We start from the raw sequence: 22,058 nt of genomic DNA, 5'->3' as shown, positions 1-22,058 counted from the left end.
TGAAGGCTTCGGCAGGGGGACTGACTATGCAAATTACTACAGAGAATTTACCAGGGCCTTGTTATCATGCATTGATGCAGCAACACAATCTGTAGGTTATATTGTTCATATAATTTCAGAGAGAAAAAACTCAGGCGCATATGCAAACACAGAGATACATACACATGAATAAACATATGCCACACACATCCACACATGATATACTTATTCACACCATACAGAAATATTTATATACACCATAGACACACACAATACACTTATTCACACCATACAGAAATATTCATATACACCACACACACACACACACACACACACACACACACACTAATCAGATGCACCACACATATACATATAGGCACATACACACATCCCATATATACACATACTACACACAGTCATATACATGGAGAGGCACACACAGACACATATTACACAAATACACACAGAGACTGAAACAAAGACACATGCAAACAGAAACACCTAACACCCACCACACACAGATATACACACATATCACATGACACAATATGAAGCTTCCTTCCCCGAGAATCTCCCTATCATTAAATTGTTAAATCTCTATATGATAAGAGATCAACGACTAAAAACAACAGTATAACTTTAGTAAAATGTTGCAGAAGAATGAACTCCAGTTGCATTTATTTCAGAGAGGTTGTACATAAAACCCAGTAGCTAATAAAATAATTTCTGTTACTTGTGGACTTGTGTGGCTCACAAGCACATACAACCATAAGTGAGAATGTAAAGTAGGACAGGATACAAAGACATAGAGGAAAGGAAGGAAGTAATGACTAAAAGGATACATTGCCCCAGGTAGAAAGACAACTTAGATGTGTATTTGTCTACAAAAAAAATAAACCAATTGAAATACATTTTTCAAGGCTCAATATAGTAAATTTCCTTATGTAATTCTTCTGTAAATACACAGAAAGCATATTTGTGACAGAGAACTAAATTTATAATTTTACAAAATATTTCTTGGGAATAAGGAGATGGCTCAGTGCTTAAATTGATTGTCTTGCTTGCCCAAAGGCTGGTTGGATTAATGTGTTTTAATAAAAGGAGAAAAGCAGTTGGGTAGATGAGGTCATTGGGGTAAATCATGGAGGCAATGGGGCAAGAATATGAAAATGCTCTGTATGAAATTCCCAGGGAATTAATGAAAATTTTATTTTTAAAAGTGTGATGATGCATTTGTAATTTTATCATTGTAGAGACTCATAGACTTATCTCTGATGGATAATAACCAACTAACCTAGCCTACTTGGCAAGTTCTAGGCCAGTAAAAGATTATGTTCTCAAAAAGGAAAACAAAACCCCAAAAGGTAGACAGCATCCAAGACAAGACAATAAGAGATGGCCCCCAAACTCTACACACCTTTGTACTCAAATGCATATGCATCTACACAAAAACTTTCTTTGCTTTTTAACATAATTATTTCTATCTTATTTTGTAATATGTTTTCGTGTATCATTAAAATCAGAAAAGTTATACTTTTTCTTGAAGATTCAGCTTCATAACTTTCTTTATAAACCAAATTTATAAATGAATATGGCTATGTTTCATTTTTGTCTTCCTACTTGAGAAAACTACTAGAATTCTTTCAACCCATTCCCTGTTGTCTTAGTCAGGGTTTGTATTCCTGCACAAATCAAAATGATAAAGAAGCAGTTGGGGAGGAAAAGGTTTATGCAGCTTACACCTCCACATTGCTGTTCATCACCAAAGGAAGTCAGAACAGGAACTCATGCAGGGCAGAAACTTGGAGGCAGGAGCTGATGCAGAGGCCATGGAGGGGTGTTGCTTACTGAGTTGCTTTCCCTGGCTTGCTCAGCTTGCTTTCTTATAGAACCCAGGACTCTAGCCCGGGGATGACACCACCTGCAATGGGCTTGGCTCTGCCACCTTAATCACTAATTTAAAAAAAATGCCTTACAGCTGGGTTTTATGGAGGCATTTCCTAAAGGGAAGCTCCTTTCTCGGTGACAACTTCAGCTTGTGTCAAGTTGACACACAGAACCAGCCAGTATACCTGTCTATAAAACTAAATCTAGCATTCTTACCTACTGTGTAAGATTCTAAAGATGAGTGATTTTGCCACATTTTATTCTATATTTTGTCTACCACCTATTTCTATCAATTACCTATCACCTACCTTCCATCCATCCATTCATCCATTTATCTACCCACCCACCCACCTACCTCCCTATCTACCTATTTTCTATCTATCAACTTCTATCTATCCCTGTATTCTCTATATCACTAACATATTGTACCTGAGATCCATTATCTGTGTACATATAAACTCCTATATTCCCTGTATGTAACTGAAATTTAAAGTACAAATAAAAGTGAATGAAAACTTTAGATCATCTTTGTTTCTGTAGTTAATATGTTCAAGATAAGGTTTTACTATGTTGACTAACCTGGCTGTAAATTCATGGGGACTGTGCTATGTGTACATCTTGTGTGTTAGAATTACAGCATCCTTCATATGCCCAGATTTCTCTAGCCTTTCCAAGTACTGATGCTACCTGTAAGAATTTTTCAGATCTAAACTAGATCTTAAATAATATGATCACTTAAGAGCTACAAGTAAGTTTTAAATTGTAGTTGTACTCAAATGATCTCCCCAAAGTAATAAAATTAAGCAAAGAGTATATTTAACAAAGAGTTCAGTTTAGACTGAAGAAAAAATGGTCTTCTTTTGGTTAGTAAAAGCAGTAAACAACAAGATAAAGAAAAGAATTAAAGCCAGGACACTGAAGTAGGTAATGAAGCCAGCAACAACTTTCACTGGCGGGGGGGTTAAATCACTATGACTTCTTTCAGATGCCTTCATGAAATAATTGCTCATTTTCAAGAGTTTTATACATTTTAATGTCAACCTTCTTCTCTAACTCAAATATATAAGAAATATTTTCATAATTAACTTAAGGTACCTATGTTTATTGTCTTAGGGTTTTACTGCTATGAAGAAACTCCATGACCAAGGTAACTCTTATAAGGATGACATTTAATTGGGGCTGGCTTACAAGTTCAGAGGTTCAGGCCATTATCATCAAGGAGGGAAAAAGAGCACCCAGGCAGACATGGTTCAAGAGGAGCTGAGAGTTCTACATCTTCATCTGAAGGCTGCTAGCAGAATACTGACTTCTAGGGAATTAGGATGGAGGTCTTAAAGCCCATACCCACAGTGCCACACCTACTCTAAGAGGGCCACACCTTATAATAGTGTCACTCCCTAGGCCAAGCATATACAAGCCAAGACACTTATTACTTCCTGATCATATGTGTTCTCAGTTCTTACTACGAATAAAACATTCTATTTCTCATATGGTTTAGCTCATGAACTCTAGGCACACCAGTGGAATATACACATGAGGATACACAAATCATTTTTGTGTATTGGTAGCATTTATATGAGCCTGGACCATAAAAAGAACAAGAAACTGTCTTACACTTATGCTTTCCAGTCATTATATCTTTTAATAAGTCATTTCAAATGTTTTCTTTCCAAAAAAATATAGTTAAAGCCAGGTATGGTACATATATTCATGCATTCTGATATAGTCCTTGATAGATTTTGGCAAATAAATCATTGAGACACTTCTCAAAAACAGCAACAATAGAATTAAACATCTAAAGATAGAATGATTTCAGGAAAACCATGATTAAAATCTTTATTTGGCATTATGAATCTCAGTGTTGCTCCAACTGTGTTCTTCCAGTGGGAAGAGAGCTGTTAATTGGTGGATAAATGTTGAATGTATAATACCTATTCAAAGGTGATGTCATCAGCAAATTCTTTTAGAATTTAGCAATAACATTGTTTGCTGTCTTACTTGGGCAGATGTTATTGGTGGTCACATGTTCCAAACATGCCAATATAACTCATATCTGACCAAGACTACACTCCAACCTCTACACTTAACACAGCAAGCTGTGAGAGGTAGGGAACTGATGTCACATGGGTTAGTCATTCCACATAAGAGCACATCTCCCCTTTGAAAATCTGTGCTTTTGTATATTAGCACTTGTGGGTCCTATTCTATTTCCTGAAGGGCAAAAGTGTGAGCTCAACTCTCAGAGGGTTGGGCTACTGCATTATTCACTAGTTCCCTTCTTTAATTTCTGGATTTCAGTAACAGATTTTTCTAGAGTAACTTTCCAAATCAACCATTTGAACTTAAGTCTTTGTCACAGTGACTGTTTGATACTACTCTTAATACTAATCTTATTTGATACTACTCTTAATACTAATCTTATTTGATACTACTCTTGGTAAATTGATGCTCAGAATGAGATTCCTGAAGAGACCAATTTACTAGACGCATTGCAATAAAAAAGACAGAGCCTTGGTGAAGGAGTATACAGTCTATAACTAGAGCCCAGATGACTGCTCAAGCACTAAGCATCATTACACTACAGATTCAGCTACAATAATCTCAGTATTATGTAAATAGAGCAGGCATAGTAGACCATTGAGAAATATGAGAACAGCAATAACTGTATAGCTAAGTGCTGAGAGGTCTTTAAATCCCACTGAAGAAAATGGGATCCATGGTCCGGCCAAATGTAGACCAAGAAAGCTGGAAAAGTTTTATGGACCAATTCTCCTTTCTTACTGTGGTTAACATGACTTAGAAGAAAGAGATTTTTATTGAGAATCTGATGTATAAAGGTGTTAAGCAGCCATAGCACCTCTCCAAATGCCAGGATGATATACAAGAAGGTGGATATGTGATGCCCTTGAAGACACAGTGTCCTCAGTTGCCCATATCTGTATAGTTATAAATGGTTCCCTTCTATTACAGTGCAGTGGCTTCTCCACTCTTAGAGACAATAAAAGATGACATTTGCTTTCTTTATTACCTCATACCATCTCCTCTCATAGCTCTAGGCAACAAAAATGCCAAATTTCAATAGACACCACCTGCAATAGTACAGTCTGTGCCAGGAAAACAATAAAACAGAATATTCAACAAAGAATGAGCAGGTCTGTTGAATATGAAGTGGTAGGAACCAGGAGTACACACAGGAAATGGATTTTGAGAGACCTTGAGGCAAAAATGCACTTCACTGGAATTTTATATAGAGAAACATATCTCCTGGAATACGGAAATATGTGTCTTTCTGTACAGGAAAAAGCCTCTTGAGTGGTTGGCCCACGAAGACCTCTCTTAGGCAGAATTGAAGAAGAAGCTGAGGATAAGTTACAGAAAAATGAACGAATTCTGTACCACTGCGTATCACATTCATGTTTCCTAGAGAAGGTACATCTCCAGTTGACTGACTAGAGAGTGGGGGTGAAGGTAAAATGATTCATCCTGTAGAACCTACCCGCCTCTGGTAACAATGATTGCTAAGTGGCCCTGTGAGTACAGGTAACCAATAGGAGAGAGAGAAAGTACATGCTTAGAATGAAGAGTGTAGGCCTTTTGCATCTGTTTCAATATAGCCACTGCACATGGAAATGGCCAGCTCATTAGCACCAGTTCAGTCCAGGGTCCCTGATACAATAATACATATCAGGGAAAAGAGCATCAACTTACTGTAAAAAAGTATTATTATATGTTGCCTCTTTAGGAAAGGAATAAAATTTGTGTCTCTTATTATTGACATAAATCCAGTCCCAGGTACTTCAACATAGCACCTCAGTAAGTATTATCAACATTCAGAGTTCACATACTGCTTACCTTATCATTGGAATCTACTTAAACATTCAAATGAAGCAAACTAGTTTGTAAAGTAAGCCCAATAACAGACACATAGCCAAAGAATTTAAAGGGCCTGACTCATGCTATCTCCCTAAACACTGGCTTGAATAAACTATTTACCTTTAACTATACAGCTACGGCTCCAACATGAAGAAGACAATCTGATTGGGAATTCTGTTCTATGCATGTGTCAGGATTATTTCAGTTCATAAAAAGTGATCCTTAGATTTTCAGGCATTATATAGGGCCAGTTGACGTTTTGTTAGTTGCTTAAAATTTGCCATGGCATATTTGCATGATGAAAATCAGCAAAGCCTACAAAAGAAGCCTTCACACTCACCTACTGGTTCAGCATTCAGAAAATAAAATGCATTTGTGTGGGAACCAAAGTTGTAGAAGCCTTTATCCTGTCACAACAACTCAAAGAGTATTACTCAAGAACTGTTTCCATCCTGCTTCTATGTAGTATGTAGGAATATTTTGCATTTCAGGTGCATGTGGTAGAAATGAGAAAAATATTTACAGTGACCATTAAGAGTTTTGCTAAGTCTAAAGCTGTATTTGCTCTCTGGATATTTTGGGACCTAATTCAAAGGTACCAAGATTTTAAAATAGATTGCTATTAAATTTGCTGCAATATAATAGAGGCAGAGAAAGCTGTACATGGAATTATGATATTCATTCAATGCTTTCATCTATTATAATGCCTATGAATAGACAATCATAGATCTACTATTTGAATAGACATTGAATTCAAAGACCTCTGGTTAAAATATGTAAGGCAACGTACCAACCAAGCTGCTGATGGTGATGTAGGGTTGGGCAAGAGCATATGGAAATTGGAATGGGTATCAGAGGAACAAAAAGATGAATAGACTACAAAATACGATTGACTTTGACATTTCCTGGAGGCATAGTATAAAGATCCGTGTGTCCGCAGGTCTCCAGAGAAACCAGGAATATTAAGCAAACAGAATTCTATCTAATGGGAAAGATGAAAAACCCGTTCTTCAATTCAGAAATCTGAGAATTGGAACTGATTAATAGCCCGATCTGCATTATTGGTTGGACCAGGCCATATCAAGTTTTCACAAGCAGGACCAGCGGTGGTTGATAACCCCAATGACCTCTATACTATCTGTGTGACTAAAACAAGGCCAAGCTCTTGGGCCCTTAAGCTAGTACAGGTGGCCGTGCTCGGAAGCTGTTTTCTTGGAAGCCATGGCACGTACCCTGAGTGGAGTGTATCCTTTTCTATATTACACCAGCAAACATTTTTTTTCCAAATTACACTAGGCTTAAATATATTGGGGTTAAATACTACCTGGCATTAGATACCTCAAAATCTGATCCAGGTTGTTGAAGTCAATCTGTACCAGCTTTCCTTATTATCTCCTTGTGCAACTTACTTCCCTGTAGGACAGCTGCATGGATCCCCTCAGACACTAACTTTAGAAGCTCACCATCCTCTTGTAAAATGTTCTGTGTATCATCATCGACATAATTTATTATTATTGTTGTTGTTCTTATTATTATTATTGATAAATGTCAATTTTTATGATTGATTCATTGGCTAGGATATACACTGATCAGCTCTCAACCTTCAGAGTCCATAATTTTCCCATTTCAGAACACCTGCTCATGGCCATATTCGGTTCATTTACATATAAGGGAGGCTTTTACCTAACACACTGGGTCTTTAGGGTTTGTAGCTCAGCAACTCTAAAAAGACTATTTCAGGAGGCTTCTAGAATTTCCCAACAAACTTGATTTCCTTAAATTAAATTAAGACTATACAATTAGATGTTGAACTCGTGTTATTTCCTGTGATTTCCAAAGTGACTACTTCAATTCAGGACTGACACTCAGTTTTTAGAAGAAGCCAAAGAAAACATTAATAGTATTAATTACTTTCTTGTCTTAAAACATCTTTTATTATATATGACAAATCTGAACTGAATATATGTAAGCCACTCTCTTTCATTGTGCCAAGGATAACATTTTAAGCCATTCCAAAGTTTTTGTAATTGATACATTTATATACAAATTAATTTGAATAACTATCTTTCCTATATCCTAATGGAAATGGTCGTCTTGCCATAGGGTCTCTACAAGAATTTGACAGGGTTCCTTCTGAATTTTTTTAGACTATAGAATATCTCAAATGTATTCTCTTGAGATTTATACACCATGAGACATTATACAGGAAATCTTGCATTATCCATGGTGGGTTCTATATTCTTTATCCATACTACCAGCCAAGAATATCTTAGTGATTTCATTTTACGGATAAGTCCTCTCCACCTTAGCATCACTATTCCAGCATCATTAGAAGAACCTAGGATTATAGAGATTTCTGTTTTCCCCAATTCCAGGAAAGGGAGACAATCAGTTGTAGACTTTAATTTCATCCTACCCAGTGATTTTAGAAGCAGAACCATTCTCATTTGTTCAATAAAAATCAACATCACCAAAATCTACTGCTCCTTTGGCCACATATCCATAAAATGAGCCAAATTTCATATGTGCAATATGAAATTTCATGCACCAGAAAACGACCATGAAATTTGGTCCCTAAATTACATAGATTAAAGTGAGACATGACACATCTTGGTCCATTGGCCACAAGGTCAATACTTCCTAGCTATGAAAAGGTCTAAGCTGATTCCAAGCTTATTTACTTGTCCCTTTATTTCTTCTGTTAGGGAAAACTCAATGCAATAAGGTCAGCTGTCCAGGCCACAAATGAGTATAACCAGCTCCAAGCAGTTAACAGTTCAATCATGCTGCTAGATGCTACTTCATAAGACGTCCCAAAGGTGCCTGTGTGGAAGGGCTCACAGTACCCATGTGGATCCTCTGAGGGAAGGAGAGGAATGCTTTTCATTCAGTATTCATGATTTCAATGGTGGTAATGCTAAGGATCTCAGAAAGGGCAATATAGGCTAGATCAGTAAGGCAGCTTATAGCACCCTGACAAGCCTCAGGCCACCCAAGGAAAAATCAACCCAGTATATAATGACAGGCAGTACGTAGGGAGACAGGCAAGTGGGATTCCAGAAGGAGCAGCCATTCATACTCACTGAAGCGACATTCACGAAATCATCATCAGAGAGGGTTTCTAACATCTCAGAGACAGATGTTCGGATGAGTTTCAGAGTCAATCCGCTCACGCTTCCACTCCTACAAACAGACAAATGGGTCCATGTATCACTCACCTGTCATTTATCAAAAATGATCCTAAAAAAATGATCTCATTAGCTTCTAGTTTATATACATGAATGTAAAAATATATTTCCGCTTTTAAAAAGTGGTCAGCCCTGAAGTCATATACACACAAGTATCATAGAGCCTGAGCAGGTTATATTTACATATTTATGCATTTATATATTTAGTAATACATGCACACACACACACATACACACACACACACACACACACTCAACAATTAAAGGAATAGAAGCCATTCATTTGAGAGAGAGCATGTAGTGTAGATAGGGAGAAAGTAGAGGAAGGTGGGAATGCTATAGTTACATTTTAATTTAAAAAGTTGTAAGTAAACAAAAGTCATAGACTAGAATTTCACAATTGCACAGCTGTGATAAGGTTTGTGGGCAACTGCACTACTCCACAGATAAAAGCACTGTTTCTCTAGGATTTCTTCTTCTTTCTCATCTCTATACCTCTCCAAATGTAAGGCTCATCTCTAGGCAGTTAACTCCTACTTATTTATTACAGGTGCACACAATTTCTTACGGGTCTTTTACTTGAAACAATATAACAAGTCAACAAAACACCTAATAGCTATACTTGTAGAAACTGCTGTCATACATTGGGTGCCTTCAAAAGTCCTGGAAATAAAAGTTAACATAGTTATCTAGTGTAATCCAAATCCCTTATAGTCAATAGGATTGTTCCTGGCCAACTAAATCATCTTTCCTTTTTCATTCATATTTTCTTTTCCCTTTTTCTTTTAGCAACAAGAACCATGAGTATTATTAACTCTGCATTTTAATATTCTTCACATTTGAAATATATATATATATACATGTACATATATATATATATATACATACACACACATATATATATATATATGACTTTGGCTTTTAAAATAGAATAATTTCTCAGTTTGATAAAGATACAAACAAGTTTTGTTTTCATTTTTAATAAAATAATTTTTTCTGGTTTTGTTATTGTCTTTGTGTGCCCATTTGCCCAAATGTGTGGTGGGGAGTGGCTGGATGAGTGTATGTGTGTGGAGGTCAGAGGTATCTTCCTCTATGGCTCTCCACCATATTTTTTTGATACAGGGGTGTGACAGTATTCCCAGGACAAGCCGATCCCTTAGATTGTCTAATCAGCGAGCCCTAGGGTTTTTCGTCTCTCCTACTATCCACAGTTGGCACTACAGGCACAACTACTGCTCCCTCATTATTATATTTTTTTATGTAAAAGCTGGAGATATGAACTCAGATCTTCCTCTTGTGCAACAAGCATTTTACTGGCTAAGCAAAGTCAATGATCACTTGTTTATATCTAAAATTGGCCTTTTTTGTCTAGATATACAACCATCTTATTGATTCTTTGTTATCCCAACTTTCATTCACTGCTAATTCCCAACAAACTACTAACACCTACAAATACCTCGCGCACTACTCACACGTCCACCAGACTACTAACAACTACAAATGCCTCGCGCACTACTCACACATCCACCAGAATAAGCATGTCCTTGGGGGATGCAGCTCCCTGGATGTACCTGAAACAGAACCAGCAAAACATTTCCTTTTACTCTGTGTACAACGTTGATATTTGCTGTATTCATATTTATATATCTCTAAAATAAGATATGATTAAAACAAAGACTCATTCTATTATACCATAATAAACAATGTTCTTTTAAACATTCTGAAATGTTTTCTTGAAAAAAAGTTATTGAAGAGCACATTAGAGATGTTAATGAGATGCTTTTTGGACATTATGGCTTTTTAATGCATAGTTTCCAGGGATTCATAAAAAAAGATAAAATTTAATGTAAGCAGTGAATAAAATTACTTTCCAAAAGATTATTTTTTTCTGAAGAAGGAACAATCTTAAGTTCCAGTTATTTATATTTTAACTGTAGTGGAGAAGAAACTTTGATGCTTTTAAATACAAAAAAATAAACACAGAGGGATAAGTAGTTAATAAACCTTAACACAAAGCAAATTAGAAGGAAACATAAGAGGTAAGTTAAATAACTGAAATCAGGCAATGGACATTATTATTACCAGAAATATGAAGCAGAAACTCTGAAAGTTTTATGGTATCCAAGAATCACCCAGAGAAACAGTTTAAATGTTAATTCCAAAATCCAACCACATCTCCGACTCTCTGCATTTGAAATACACACTTGGGGAGATTTAGGCAGAAAGTTAAGTGCTTGTAGAAAGATAAAGTTGATAGCAGCAGAATCATTTAAAAGAAAAGAAAAAGAAAGAAAAGGAACAAAAAGAAAACACATACTGTTTGTCCAGAGACTGGAGGAGAACCAAAAAATGAAGAGATCAGGCATCTGCCTTCCATAACAAGAAGCATCTGACTCAACCGACCCAGCAATGGCAGAAAGCAAGCCAACTCATTTTCAACATTTCAGAGCACAGCTGCTACCACTTGGGATTATTTGTAGAGGGAGCACTCCAGTGCACTGCCTGCAACCCACTCCACTCTCTGTATTTAGATCAATAGGCAAAGCTCCACTGTTTGCCCACAGAAGACAATCCAGCTCATGTCTAGCATCTTAACACCAATGTCCTGGTGTGCTTCTCAGTGGAAAGATGAAAAGATTAGCATAGTGTCTGTTTCAGATGATTGGTACCTTGCTCCTACAGGTATGAGCAATTTGTCCTAAGATGCCAATTTCTTGTTTTCATTGGATATTTTCTTTATTTACATTTCAAATGTTATACCCTTTCCTGGTTTCCCTCAATCCTGGAAACACCCTATCACATCCTCCCTCCCCATGCTTCTGTGAGGGTGTTTCTTCACTCACCCACCCACTCTCACCTCTACGCCCTTGATTCCCCTATACTGGGACATCTATTGAGCCTTCATAGAACCAGGGACCTCTTCTTCCATTGGTGCATGACAAGGCCATTCTCTGCTACATATTCAGTTGAAGCCATGTATACTCCTTTGTTGATAGCTTAGTCCCTGAGAATTCTGGGGGAGAGAGTGTCTGGTTGGTTGATATTGTTGAAACCTCTTCAACTCCTTCAGTCCCTTCTCTAACTCCTCTATTAGGGACTCTGAGCTAAGTCCAATGGTTGGCTGCTAACATCCTCCTCTGTATTTGTAAGGCTCTGGCAGGACCTCTCAGGAGACAGCCATGTCAGGCTCCTTTCAGCATGCACTTCTTGGCATCCACAATAGTGTCTGGGTTTGGTAACTGTATGTGGGATGAATCCCAGGTGGGATAGTCTCTGGGTGGCCTTTTCTTTAGTCTCTGCTCTACACAGTGTCTCAATATTTGTTCCTGTGAATATTCTGTTCTCCTTCTAAGGAGGACTGAAGCACCCACACTTTGTTTTTCCTTCTTATTGAGCTTCATGAGGTCTGTGAATTGTATCCTGGTTATTTGGAGCTAGTATCCACTTATCAGTGAGTGCATACTATGTGTTTCTTTTGCGATTGGGTTACCTCACTCAGAATGATATTTTCTACTTCTATCCATTTGCCTAATGCTTCTGTAAGGCAAAGAACACTGTCAATAAGACAAAAAGTCAACCAACAGATTGGGAAAAGAACTTTACCAATCCTACATCCAATAGAGGGCTAATATCCAATATATACAAAGAACTTCAGAAATTAGAATCCAAAGAACCAAAAGCCATATTAAAAATGGGGTACAGAGCTAAACAAAGAATTCTAAACTGAGGAATACCGAATGGCTGAGGAGCACCTAAAGAAATGCTCAACATCCTTAGTCATCAGGGAAATGCAAATCAAAACATCCCTGAGATTCCACCTCACACCAGTCAGAATGGATAGGATCAAAAGCTCAGGTGACAGCAGATGCTCATGAGGATGTGTTGAAAGATGAACACTTCTCCACTGCTGACAAGAATGCAAGCTGGTACAACCCTTCTGGAAATCAGTTTGGCAGTTCCTCCAGAAATTAGGCAAGTACTACCAGAGGACCCAGCTATACCACTCCTGGGCATATGTCCAGAGGATGCTCCAACATGTAATAAGGACACATGCTTTACTATGTTCATAGCAGTCTTATTTATAATAGCCAGAAACCAGAAACAACCCAAATGTCCCTCGAGGGATGGATACAGAAAATATGGTACATCTATATAATGGAGTACTACTCAGCTATTAAAAATGATAAATTCATGAAATTCTTAAATAATTTCTTAAGTACAACAATGTTATAACATAGTATTTGCTTCTATTAAATAACAGACTAGAGAAATATTATTAATAATAGTAATATTAGTAACTATCTCAAGGTTTTGTTCATGTAAATTGATATTGGATACTCAGTAGGACACATAAAAGCCATTAATGCATTGGTAACTATTACTCAAGGATGTGTTCATGTAAATAGCTACTGGATACATGTAAATAAACAGGACACTTGAAAGTCATAAATAAATGGTCTTTCAACCACCACTATGCTGCACAAAATTTGTGTGAAAATGCCAGGAAGTTGAAAGCAATGCAAAAACACAATAATAAGGACTGACTTAAATATGTGAGCAGATAGCTTTTATTAAAATGATTTTAAGTACTTCTTTTCATTACTACATACTCAAAAGTTAATATGGAAAGAGTAGAGTACAAGGCACCATGCTGTTTATGTGAACTCATTAAAAAATAGTATATTTACAATTTAAGTGTAATTTTTATACACTCAAAATCCAACCAAAAATAAAAATACATGAAGTTTCATAGTTGTCTTCCAGAGGGTTTAAACAAATATTGTTGATATTTTCTTATTAGGAAGATGAATTACTTTAATCGTGTCAAACAAATAAAACTCCTTTGGGGAGAAATAATAAAACCTAAATTTTATGTAAGTCTCTAGGCAGCACTGTTAGCTTAGGGCCAGTTCCCATTAGTTCACTGCCAGAGGCAAGTTGTCTCTGACTCCATGCCATCTCTATGTGAGGGCTTTTCCCCAAGCAAAGTAGCTGTTCTTCAAACAAAAGCTCCTCCAGTTAAAAGACTGAAAGCTTAAACTGAACAGAAGACTTACAGCAATCCATTTGAAATGAGTCTGAAAATCATTTTATTCACAATGGTTTCCTTCTCAAACACATCATTTTCATTTGTCATTAATTGTATTTGTATTTTGAAAGTATCCCAGCGTTCTACGATGAGAGCACCCATCTCAGTAAGGGGAAGTTTCCCCTCGATATATTAACAAATGATAGGACCCCCATTTATTGATCACGTCTTTAGAGATGTCAAAACTTCCTACCATGGCCTTCTGCGTACGTCATACAGATCGATCTTGTTTGGAGTTCTACTATTATCCACCCATGGAGAAGCTGAAAAACAAAGCATACCAGAGAAACTAAGTCAAAGTACTAAGGATAACTGGGCTTAGGTGATGACTTAGTGAGTTCAGGTGCTCAGATCACAACTGAAAAGTTGAATTCCATCTCTAGAAGACAGCTGGTAGAAGAAGAGAACTGGCTCTTGAGAGCTATTCTCTGACTTCCCATGTACATGTCATGGCATGAGAATTACCACCATCACCAACAATAAGATCTATTTATAAAACTAATAGGCAACTTAAAATAAAAAATAAAAAGTAAAACAAATTCCATGTACTTATATGAATATTCAAATATAAAACACCATCTTTATGCCATTTTCTTTTTTTACAATTGAAAAGTTAACACAGCAATACAAAAGAAAACCAATACAAGCCAATTCCCTCTCCCCATATTGTCGGAACAAGCTCCAGACAAAGGGGTTTGGTGTTAAAGCTAATTTAGATGCTTTGCTTTGACAGAAAATGTTGTTGCAGCTAGTAAAAGTGGTGCTTTCAATTAATTGCTCACCCTGTTTTCATTCAATGCAAACTGTATATACAAGACTATAAGTAGGACTGTTTTTCCCAGGCCTGATGGCACATGCCTTTGATCCCAGCTTGGAAGTCAGAAGCTCTATGAGTTCAAAGCCAGAATGGTCTATTCTATAGGGAGTTCCAGGTTAGCCAAGGCTAACCAGTGATATTTTCTCTCATAAAAATACTGTTTATCTTGGGCTTCTATCACAAAGTAGCATTATCATAGACTTCATAGTCACATGTTTAATATATAATATATATTATTGAAATAGTTTATCAATTATCATTTCCAATAGACTACTTTAAATTTTATGTTCAATTTCAGATTGAAATTATAAATAAAAGGTTAAGCTACACTTAAAGTTAACTCTAATTCTCTTTTTTCTGTCAAACTCATGTCAATACAGATCCTTTGTGGCTTGGGGCAGCCTTCGTTCCTCATTAGAAAAGCTTCTTTTATAGTGGACAGACATTAATATAGAGACCCACAGCTAGCCAAAGTGCTTGGAATAAATGATGGTGAAGTTCCGAGCCCCAAAGTCTCTCCCTTGTTGCACCACCTCCCACTAATGCTCAAGGAACATCACTGAAGAAGTGGTGCACAGACTGTAAGAGCTAGAGGATGGGGAGGACTGCTGTCAACCAGCATCTTCCACAAGTGACAAGGCTGCCACACACATGACCTCTTGACATCTGTAGCTGTGAGACCAGCACATCATCAAGTCAGTCAACAGTCTAGCCTGGAGCCGGCAGAGCCTTGGGAGGGCCCAGGGGAGGGTTACTAGGGGAAGATGAGTTGAGTTGGCTTTCTTCAGAGAAATATAGCTTGCTTGATAGATTGCCCATGCTCATGGAGATGGCTCCATACCCACACATATAAAGACATCTCTAATTGGACCCAGTGGTGCATATGGAAAAAGTGTACATTAAGTGGAAAGGAGGACTCAAAGGGGACAGAGGTCTTGAAGGACTTGGAGAGGCCAAGAAGAGTGTGCTGGGATAGAAATACATATATATATATATATATATATATATATATATATATATATATATATATATATATATATATATATATATATATATATATATATATATACAGGAAAAGTATTTGGTTTTTGCAAGTTTATTTGAATAATGTAAAATAACTCAAACAAAGTCAATAAGCTATTAGTTTTGAAACCTTTACATTTTTCTGAAATTAGAAAGTAAGACAAAAACCAACTTGACTTGTTATTTTGATTTTGAAAGGTAATTGATTCATACTTATTCTAATTAAGACTACATTTACTTTGATTAAAGTGCTCTGGAACTCGTTACTTTCATCCACAGCCTGGACCTAATGAAAGCTAGTAAACACCCGTGGGCTGCATGACAATTTTATGTCACAGAAGTCCCTTCCATCAAGCATGCTTATACATGTGACTAAAGAAAATCCCTGACTCAGATGACAAATGCACTATGATCTATTCCCCTCCCTACTTTTTTTATTGAGAAGTCATGAAAATTATGGAGACTCTTCATGAGAGCCATGCTTATCCAACTAAGATAATATGACCAATTAAAGTGTTTCAAAATACACAGACAACCGAAGAAGCCCATCTTGACTAGGAAATTTTATATGCATAGCTATATTATGAAATGACTTATTCATTTTAAATGACTAATCACATTTGCATAAACTGTAAGTTTAAATATAGTTCTCCACAAAGAGCCAATTACTGACATAGCTAATACAACATCCATTAAACTTATTTCTTTAAAATGTGTTCAGTTTTCATCCTTGCAAACTGTCAAAGATATAAATATCATACTTCTCCTTGTGATAGTCTTAGAATTAAGCAACAAGTGTGTGAATTGATATATCAGCTCCTTTTCAACAATTACTGTAAATATCAGTTAACATCTTAATAATAATAAAATAATTTAAAGAAATTGTACATAATTTCAAAACAATGCCTCTATATTTGTATTCATTGCATCTCAACTGAAATGTTTCACTTTAATTTGCTTGATTAAAATGACCTGGGCATTTTCAACACTTTTCTTTTAGTAATTATCACAGTTCCATATACTATGTACAGATGATGCAAGACACTGAATGAGAAAGGTATATTTCCTAAGGTATGTCATTTGTTAGCTCATGGGCTTTGCCCATGAACATACTATCTGGGTCTTTCTGCTGCAGTACATACGTGTTCTTTAGATTTAGCTTACCATTGTTTTATATTTCCCCTATTTCTCCTTGTTCTGGAGTTCCCTCAAGATTCCAATGGCCAACAATAGCCTAGTGACATGAGTTCTCATCACTAGGACCTCTCTCATGTTTTTTATTGTTTTATTTTTATTTTTTATTTTTAAAGAGGACAACTTCTGGTTGACATTAGAAATATCAAAGAATCATTTTCTAGCAAATTCCACCAAAATAGCCTCCTAGTGACTTACTTGCCTTTTAAGAATATATCCATGTCGCTAGAAGAGGATCGGATCTCAGGTCAGAGTATTGGGCCATTAACATCTCCTTTATGACTTTATTTCAACCTCATCTTATCATATATATGATAGACTATCTTATCATATATATGATATTTGCATTTTCTTTATAGGAATCTTTAGGTCTAGTAAAACTTCTCAACCTGAGGTCACTGGTCTCCACCTTCTGAGCCAACACTCCTACAAAATGCTTACATGAAGTCTAGGGATCTGCACCCTGGTAAGTCTTCAGGTTTCTGTATGTTTTAACATTCTCTTCCCAAGTCATGTCCTTAGCCTTAGGTTTCTTAATTCTTAATTCTCAACAATGACTCTGATACTCTGATAGTTGAATGAATCAGATTGGATTTTTTTTTTAAGTATATTTTTCTTTTTCCCTATTGTGATGTTTGTTGATTTGTGTCATATATTGGTGGGAGACAACTCAAATGTGTGTGTAGGTATACATCTTTGAACTCCTGAAAGCCACAGTAGTACACTGAATCTACTATTGGACCACTGTTTACTGGGAGGCAGCAAGCCTTTTAATTCAGCCCCTCCCACAATTCTGAGGTTCACAATTACACACAGATTTTTACGCTCGGGGGTTGAATTCAAGTTCTTATAGTTGTGCAGCAAGTGGCCTTCCTTTCTGAGCCATCTTCAAACTTATAGTAAAGAATTCTCTCTTAACAATAAAATTTCCCTGATCAAAACATGTGTGGGAGACATCCCACTTTGGATTGAGCCAAAGCTAACAGAAATGCACGGAGCTGATGAGACCATGATTCATAGCCAATGCCTAAGCAGCAGCCATGAATTAAAAGATCTCAACAATGACTCTCATAATTGATGGAATCAGATTGGATTTTTTAAAGTGTATTTTCCCCATTATGATATTTGTTGATATATATATATATATATATGTATATATATATATATATTTTTTTTTTTTTTTTGCAGGTGATGGCTGCACACATTTAGGTACATGCAGTTGCCCTAGGCTGATGTTCAGATCATACTCGATGCATGGTTCTTCCACCTGAATCACTAAGACAGTAGTCACAATCAAATTCAGAGCTCAGTAGTCTAGCTACTCTTGCTATCCAGCTTGTTCTAGGGACACCAGTCTCTGCCTTCTGAGCCAGCCCAGCCTCCAAATGTTCACATGAAGTCTAGGAATCTGCACCTTGGTCAGTATTTATGTTTGCATACATTTTAACCCTCTCTCCCTGAGCCCTGTCCTTCATTCTCTATAGAGAACATTAGTATGAAACTTTTGCTTTCACTAAAATTGGTAAATAAAATCTACTAATAGGAATTGATATGTTCCGTAAAATTTATACATTTCTTTAAAGATACAAGAACATTAAGGGCAAGAACTTTACATTTTATTAACATTGCTAATCTTTTATGGCAAATATTCAAAACTGTTAATCTCATGTAAGTTTTCTTGAGGTAAGGCACAGTTATACTAAATTAGAGTATTTATATTATGGTTAAATTAAACAATATAATTTCTTTTGTGATATTACTACTTAGCATATAAAATCTCATCATAGTATTTAAGTGGTATGCTATTTATCCAAGCTCAAAATTATGGAAGTTAAAATAGCAAAGAAAAAATAACTGTGTTCTGCAGTTCCCTCAAATGTTTCATAACCATTCACATTAAAACTATACTTCTGAAAAGAAAATCAGAGCTTCTCAAATCACGGAAAAGGGGGGGGGAACATTTTTCATTTTAAATACACCTTTGGCATTCCATTAAGATTTAAGGATGGCTGAAGAGAGGGTTTTAGGAACAGCACAGAATGGCAATCTCGTTTCTGAATGGATGATTTCATTGACAGTGATAATGATGTTATCACTGGGGATGTTTCCCCAGACTAAAGAGAAATGAGCTGTAGTTGTGTCTTCAATCCACTGCAGGACCATTGTTCTTTACATCACGTATAGAGTGTACTATGGCAGCTCTCTGATTCTTTGGTCAGGGAGAAGTACCTGTGCATGAACTCTGAACATAAACATCCTGTGCTATAGATACAATCTTAAGAAGGCATGTGGATTTTGATGCCCTTTTTCATAAATGTTGCCTAATGATAAAAAGTATCCATTTTTCATTTCATTTGTTGAAAACTATGTCTCTTGATAGAAATAACACTTCAACTGACAGCTAATTGCACTTCCACTTGGTTATGTTCAAAGTTTTGGTTTTTGTTTTGCTTTGTTTCTTAACTCTGGAGACTTCACATTGTTAATCTTACTAAAATTAAAACAGTACATTTTATAGACTCGAAAATGTCTGAATAGTCACTACAGATCTTCTTTTCTGGTAGACATCCATAGCTTGCCTCAGTCATGAACTATAGAATACTAGACACATGCTGCATTACAACACAATAAACTCTGGCTATTTTTTAAAGGAAGAAGTCTAATTGACTCAAATTGTCTCTTATACCTAAGAGAACTTCCAGTTACTGCCCAGAATAGAATCCACACTACAATCCAGAGTTCTATTCCAGAATAGAATTTCCATAGCTCCGAGTTTGCAGCACAGCTCCAGCGTGGGTGTGGGGGCAGGGAAGGTTCGTCTTTTTAAGTGACTGTGGATATTATACTCAGACTGAAGTGTCAGAGGATTTAGAAAGGAAAATGGCTGACCTCTTCAGATTTTGATTTTTCTTGGAAAAACTCAAAAGATAGGAATATTACTCTTGTGTTAGTTTTGATAACAGGAAATGCCTCAAAATATGATTTCAAATACCCATGTCTTATCGTGGTAATGTTATTTGTCATCTAAGATTCTCAGTTTAAGCATTACTACTCATGTGCATCATAAATTCTACTTCAAGGGGGAGCATATTAATACATACCTGAGATCCCAGCATGTGCTTAGCAGAGGCAGGTGAACTGCTGTGAGTTTGTAGTTAATTTGGCTTGCATAGTGAGTTCCAGGCCAGTCAGGACTCCATAGTGAGAATGGTCTCAAAACAAACAACAGTGCAGATACAGATAGATAGATAGATAGATAGATAGATAGATAGATAGATAGATAGTAGATAGATACATTCTAAAAATGCTGTAAGCAATTATGCAGAGATTTAGGACAGGCAGAGTTGTTTCTGACAGTCTTTCAGTCCCGGGGTCTCCTAAGCCAATGGACATAGAGATAGAAAAAAAAATTGAGGATGAGGCACAACCAAGTCATCGTGGTGTCTTAAAGTGACAGACTTCTTTCATTCATGAGGCCTAACATGGACTACCTCTGGGTACCACAGATGCAGAGGGACTTTAAAAAATTAAGTCCTTAGTCAAATCATCATTTGCAAAAGAATACTTATAAATGGATGACAGAATTTTGTGAGCAGCTAGCAACTTCTGCCACAGGGGTAGACAGACAATTGAGAGATTAAAAAAAAATAGTCTTGTTTTTCCTATCCTTTATTCTTTGACAGTTTAAAACATGTCTATAATGAAGATTGGTCCTTTTCTTAATTCCCATTACTCATTTACCTCTCTCTTTTAGCTGCAGCTCTAGGCTCTCTCTCTCTCTCTCTCTCTTTCTCTCTCTCTCTCTCTCTCTCTCTCTCTCTGTCTGCTGTCTCTCTCTCTCTCTCTGTGTATGTGTGTGTATGTGAATGTGTGTGTGTTTGTGTGTCTGTTTGTGAATGTGTGTGCATGTGTATGTGTGCCACTAAGTATGGTTGCCTGCATACCCTTATAATAGCAAATTTTCTATAGTCAGCAATGTCTTCAGATAAGCCTTTAATCTCAGTACTTGAGGAACAGAGGTAGACAGATCTGAGAATTCGAGACAACTTTGGACTTCACAAGCCAGCTAGGGATGTATAGTAAAACTCTTTCTCGAATTTAAATTATACTAGGAATTCATTGAAATAAAGGAACGGAACATCCAGTTACTAGGTACTGACAGGGCTATTCATAGTACTAAAAAATATTGTAGAAACACTATTCATACAACAATGCAACTTTGGGTTCTAGACTTGCACCAGAAAAGAACAAGATATTAAAACTTCTCTCAATTACTGTCTTTCAGGCACACCGTGAGTAATATTTTAACACTTTAGATAATTTTGTAGCCATATACAATACCAGCACTGAGACAGGCTAATTAGGAAACCCTCTTCATTCAAGTTAGGGAATATTTGAATTTTTCCACTGATGGAATAAATTAAATATTAAATAGCTCAGTAGTTGGCCTGTATTTATCATTCTGTTTTCCACACTGGGGTCTTACCGTGGTTATATACAGAGTCAGCAACTGTGTATTACATTGGACTGAAATGATTAAGGCAGAAAACATAACTATAATTATAATACATGAGGAACAGTCAAACTAATAAATGTCTTATTCCATGGGGAGAGGGCTGCAATATATTCCAGACCGCTCTGATTATCAGCTGTATGAGCAAACTTATTGGGATGCTGCATTGTCTATGAAAAGGAGGTGCATGTATTTGGAACATGGGAAGGCAGTCCTAAAAGGTTGCTTGACTACTAATGATACTATGCACTTCCTAAAATTCTACTATGATACTTCCTTTCAATTCCAAGAGACTAACATAATGTGGTTTCACTTAATAAATAGCTACTACTGTCTATAACATGAAAGCAACTGCGTTGTACACTATGGAGCATAAAAGTACATTGTGAACTACCTCCAAACATGGTTACATGTATTTCAGTGTTTGCCACGCACACTTTGAGTGAAGGCGGTATCTGAGGCGTAAACTTCAAGGAAAGTCAGTCTCCTGCC

The 22,058-nt window shown here is 36.5% G+C and overlaps 1 protein-coding gene across 6 annotated transcripts in view; it reads right to left on the bottom strand.

Moving 5' to 3' along the window:
• The window catches only part of Cacna2d1 (calcium voltage-gated channel auxiliary subunit alpha2delta 1), a 451,116-nt gene that overhangs the window by 94,402 nt on the left and 334,656 nt on the right, over positions 1-22,058 (bottom strand). For all 6 annotated transcript variants that reach the window (XM_031380027.1, XM_031380030.1, XM_031380032.1 and 3 more), the window contains exons 8-10: positions 14,213-14,282; positions 10,451-10,501; positions 8,823-8,922 (exon numbers count right to left, since the gene is read on the bottom strand). In XM_031380027.1, coding sequence (XP_031235887.1) covers positions 8,823-8,922; positions 10,451-10,501; positions 14,213-14,282 — 221 coding nt within the window. The remainder of the gene's footprint in view (positions 1-8,822; positions 8,923-10,450; positions 10,502-14,212; positions 14,283-22,058) is intronic.

Source organism: Mastomys coucha, unplaced genomic scaffold (genome assembly GCF_008632895.1).
Source record: "Mastomys coucha isolate ucsf_1 unplaced genomic scaffold, UCSF_Mcou_1 pScaffold19, whole genome shotgun sequence".
NCBI lineage: Eukaryota > Metazoa > Chordata > Mammalia > Rodentia > Muridae > Mastomys > Mastomys coucha.
Note: the sequence above shows the minus strand (reverse complement) of the source record. Positions and strands in the feature narration are given on the sequence as shown.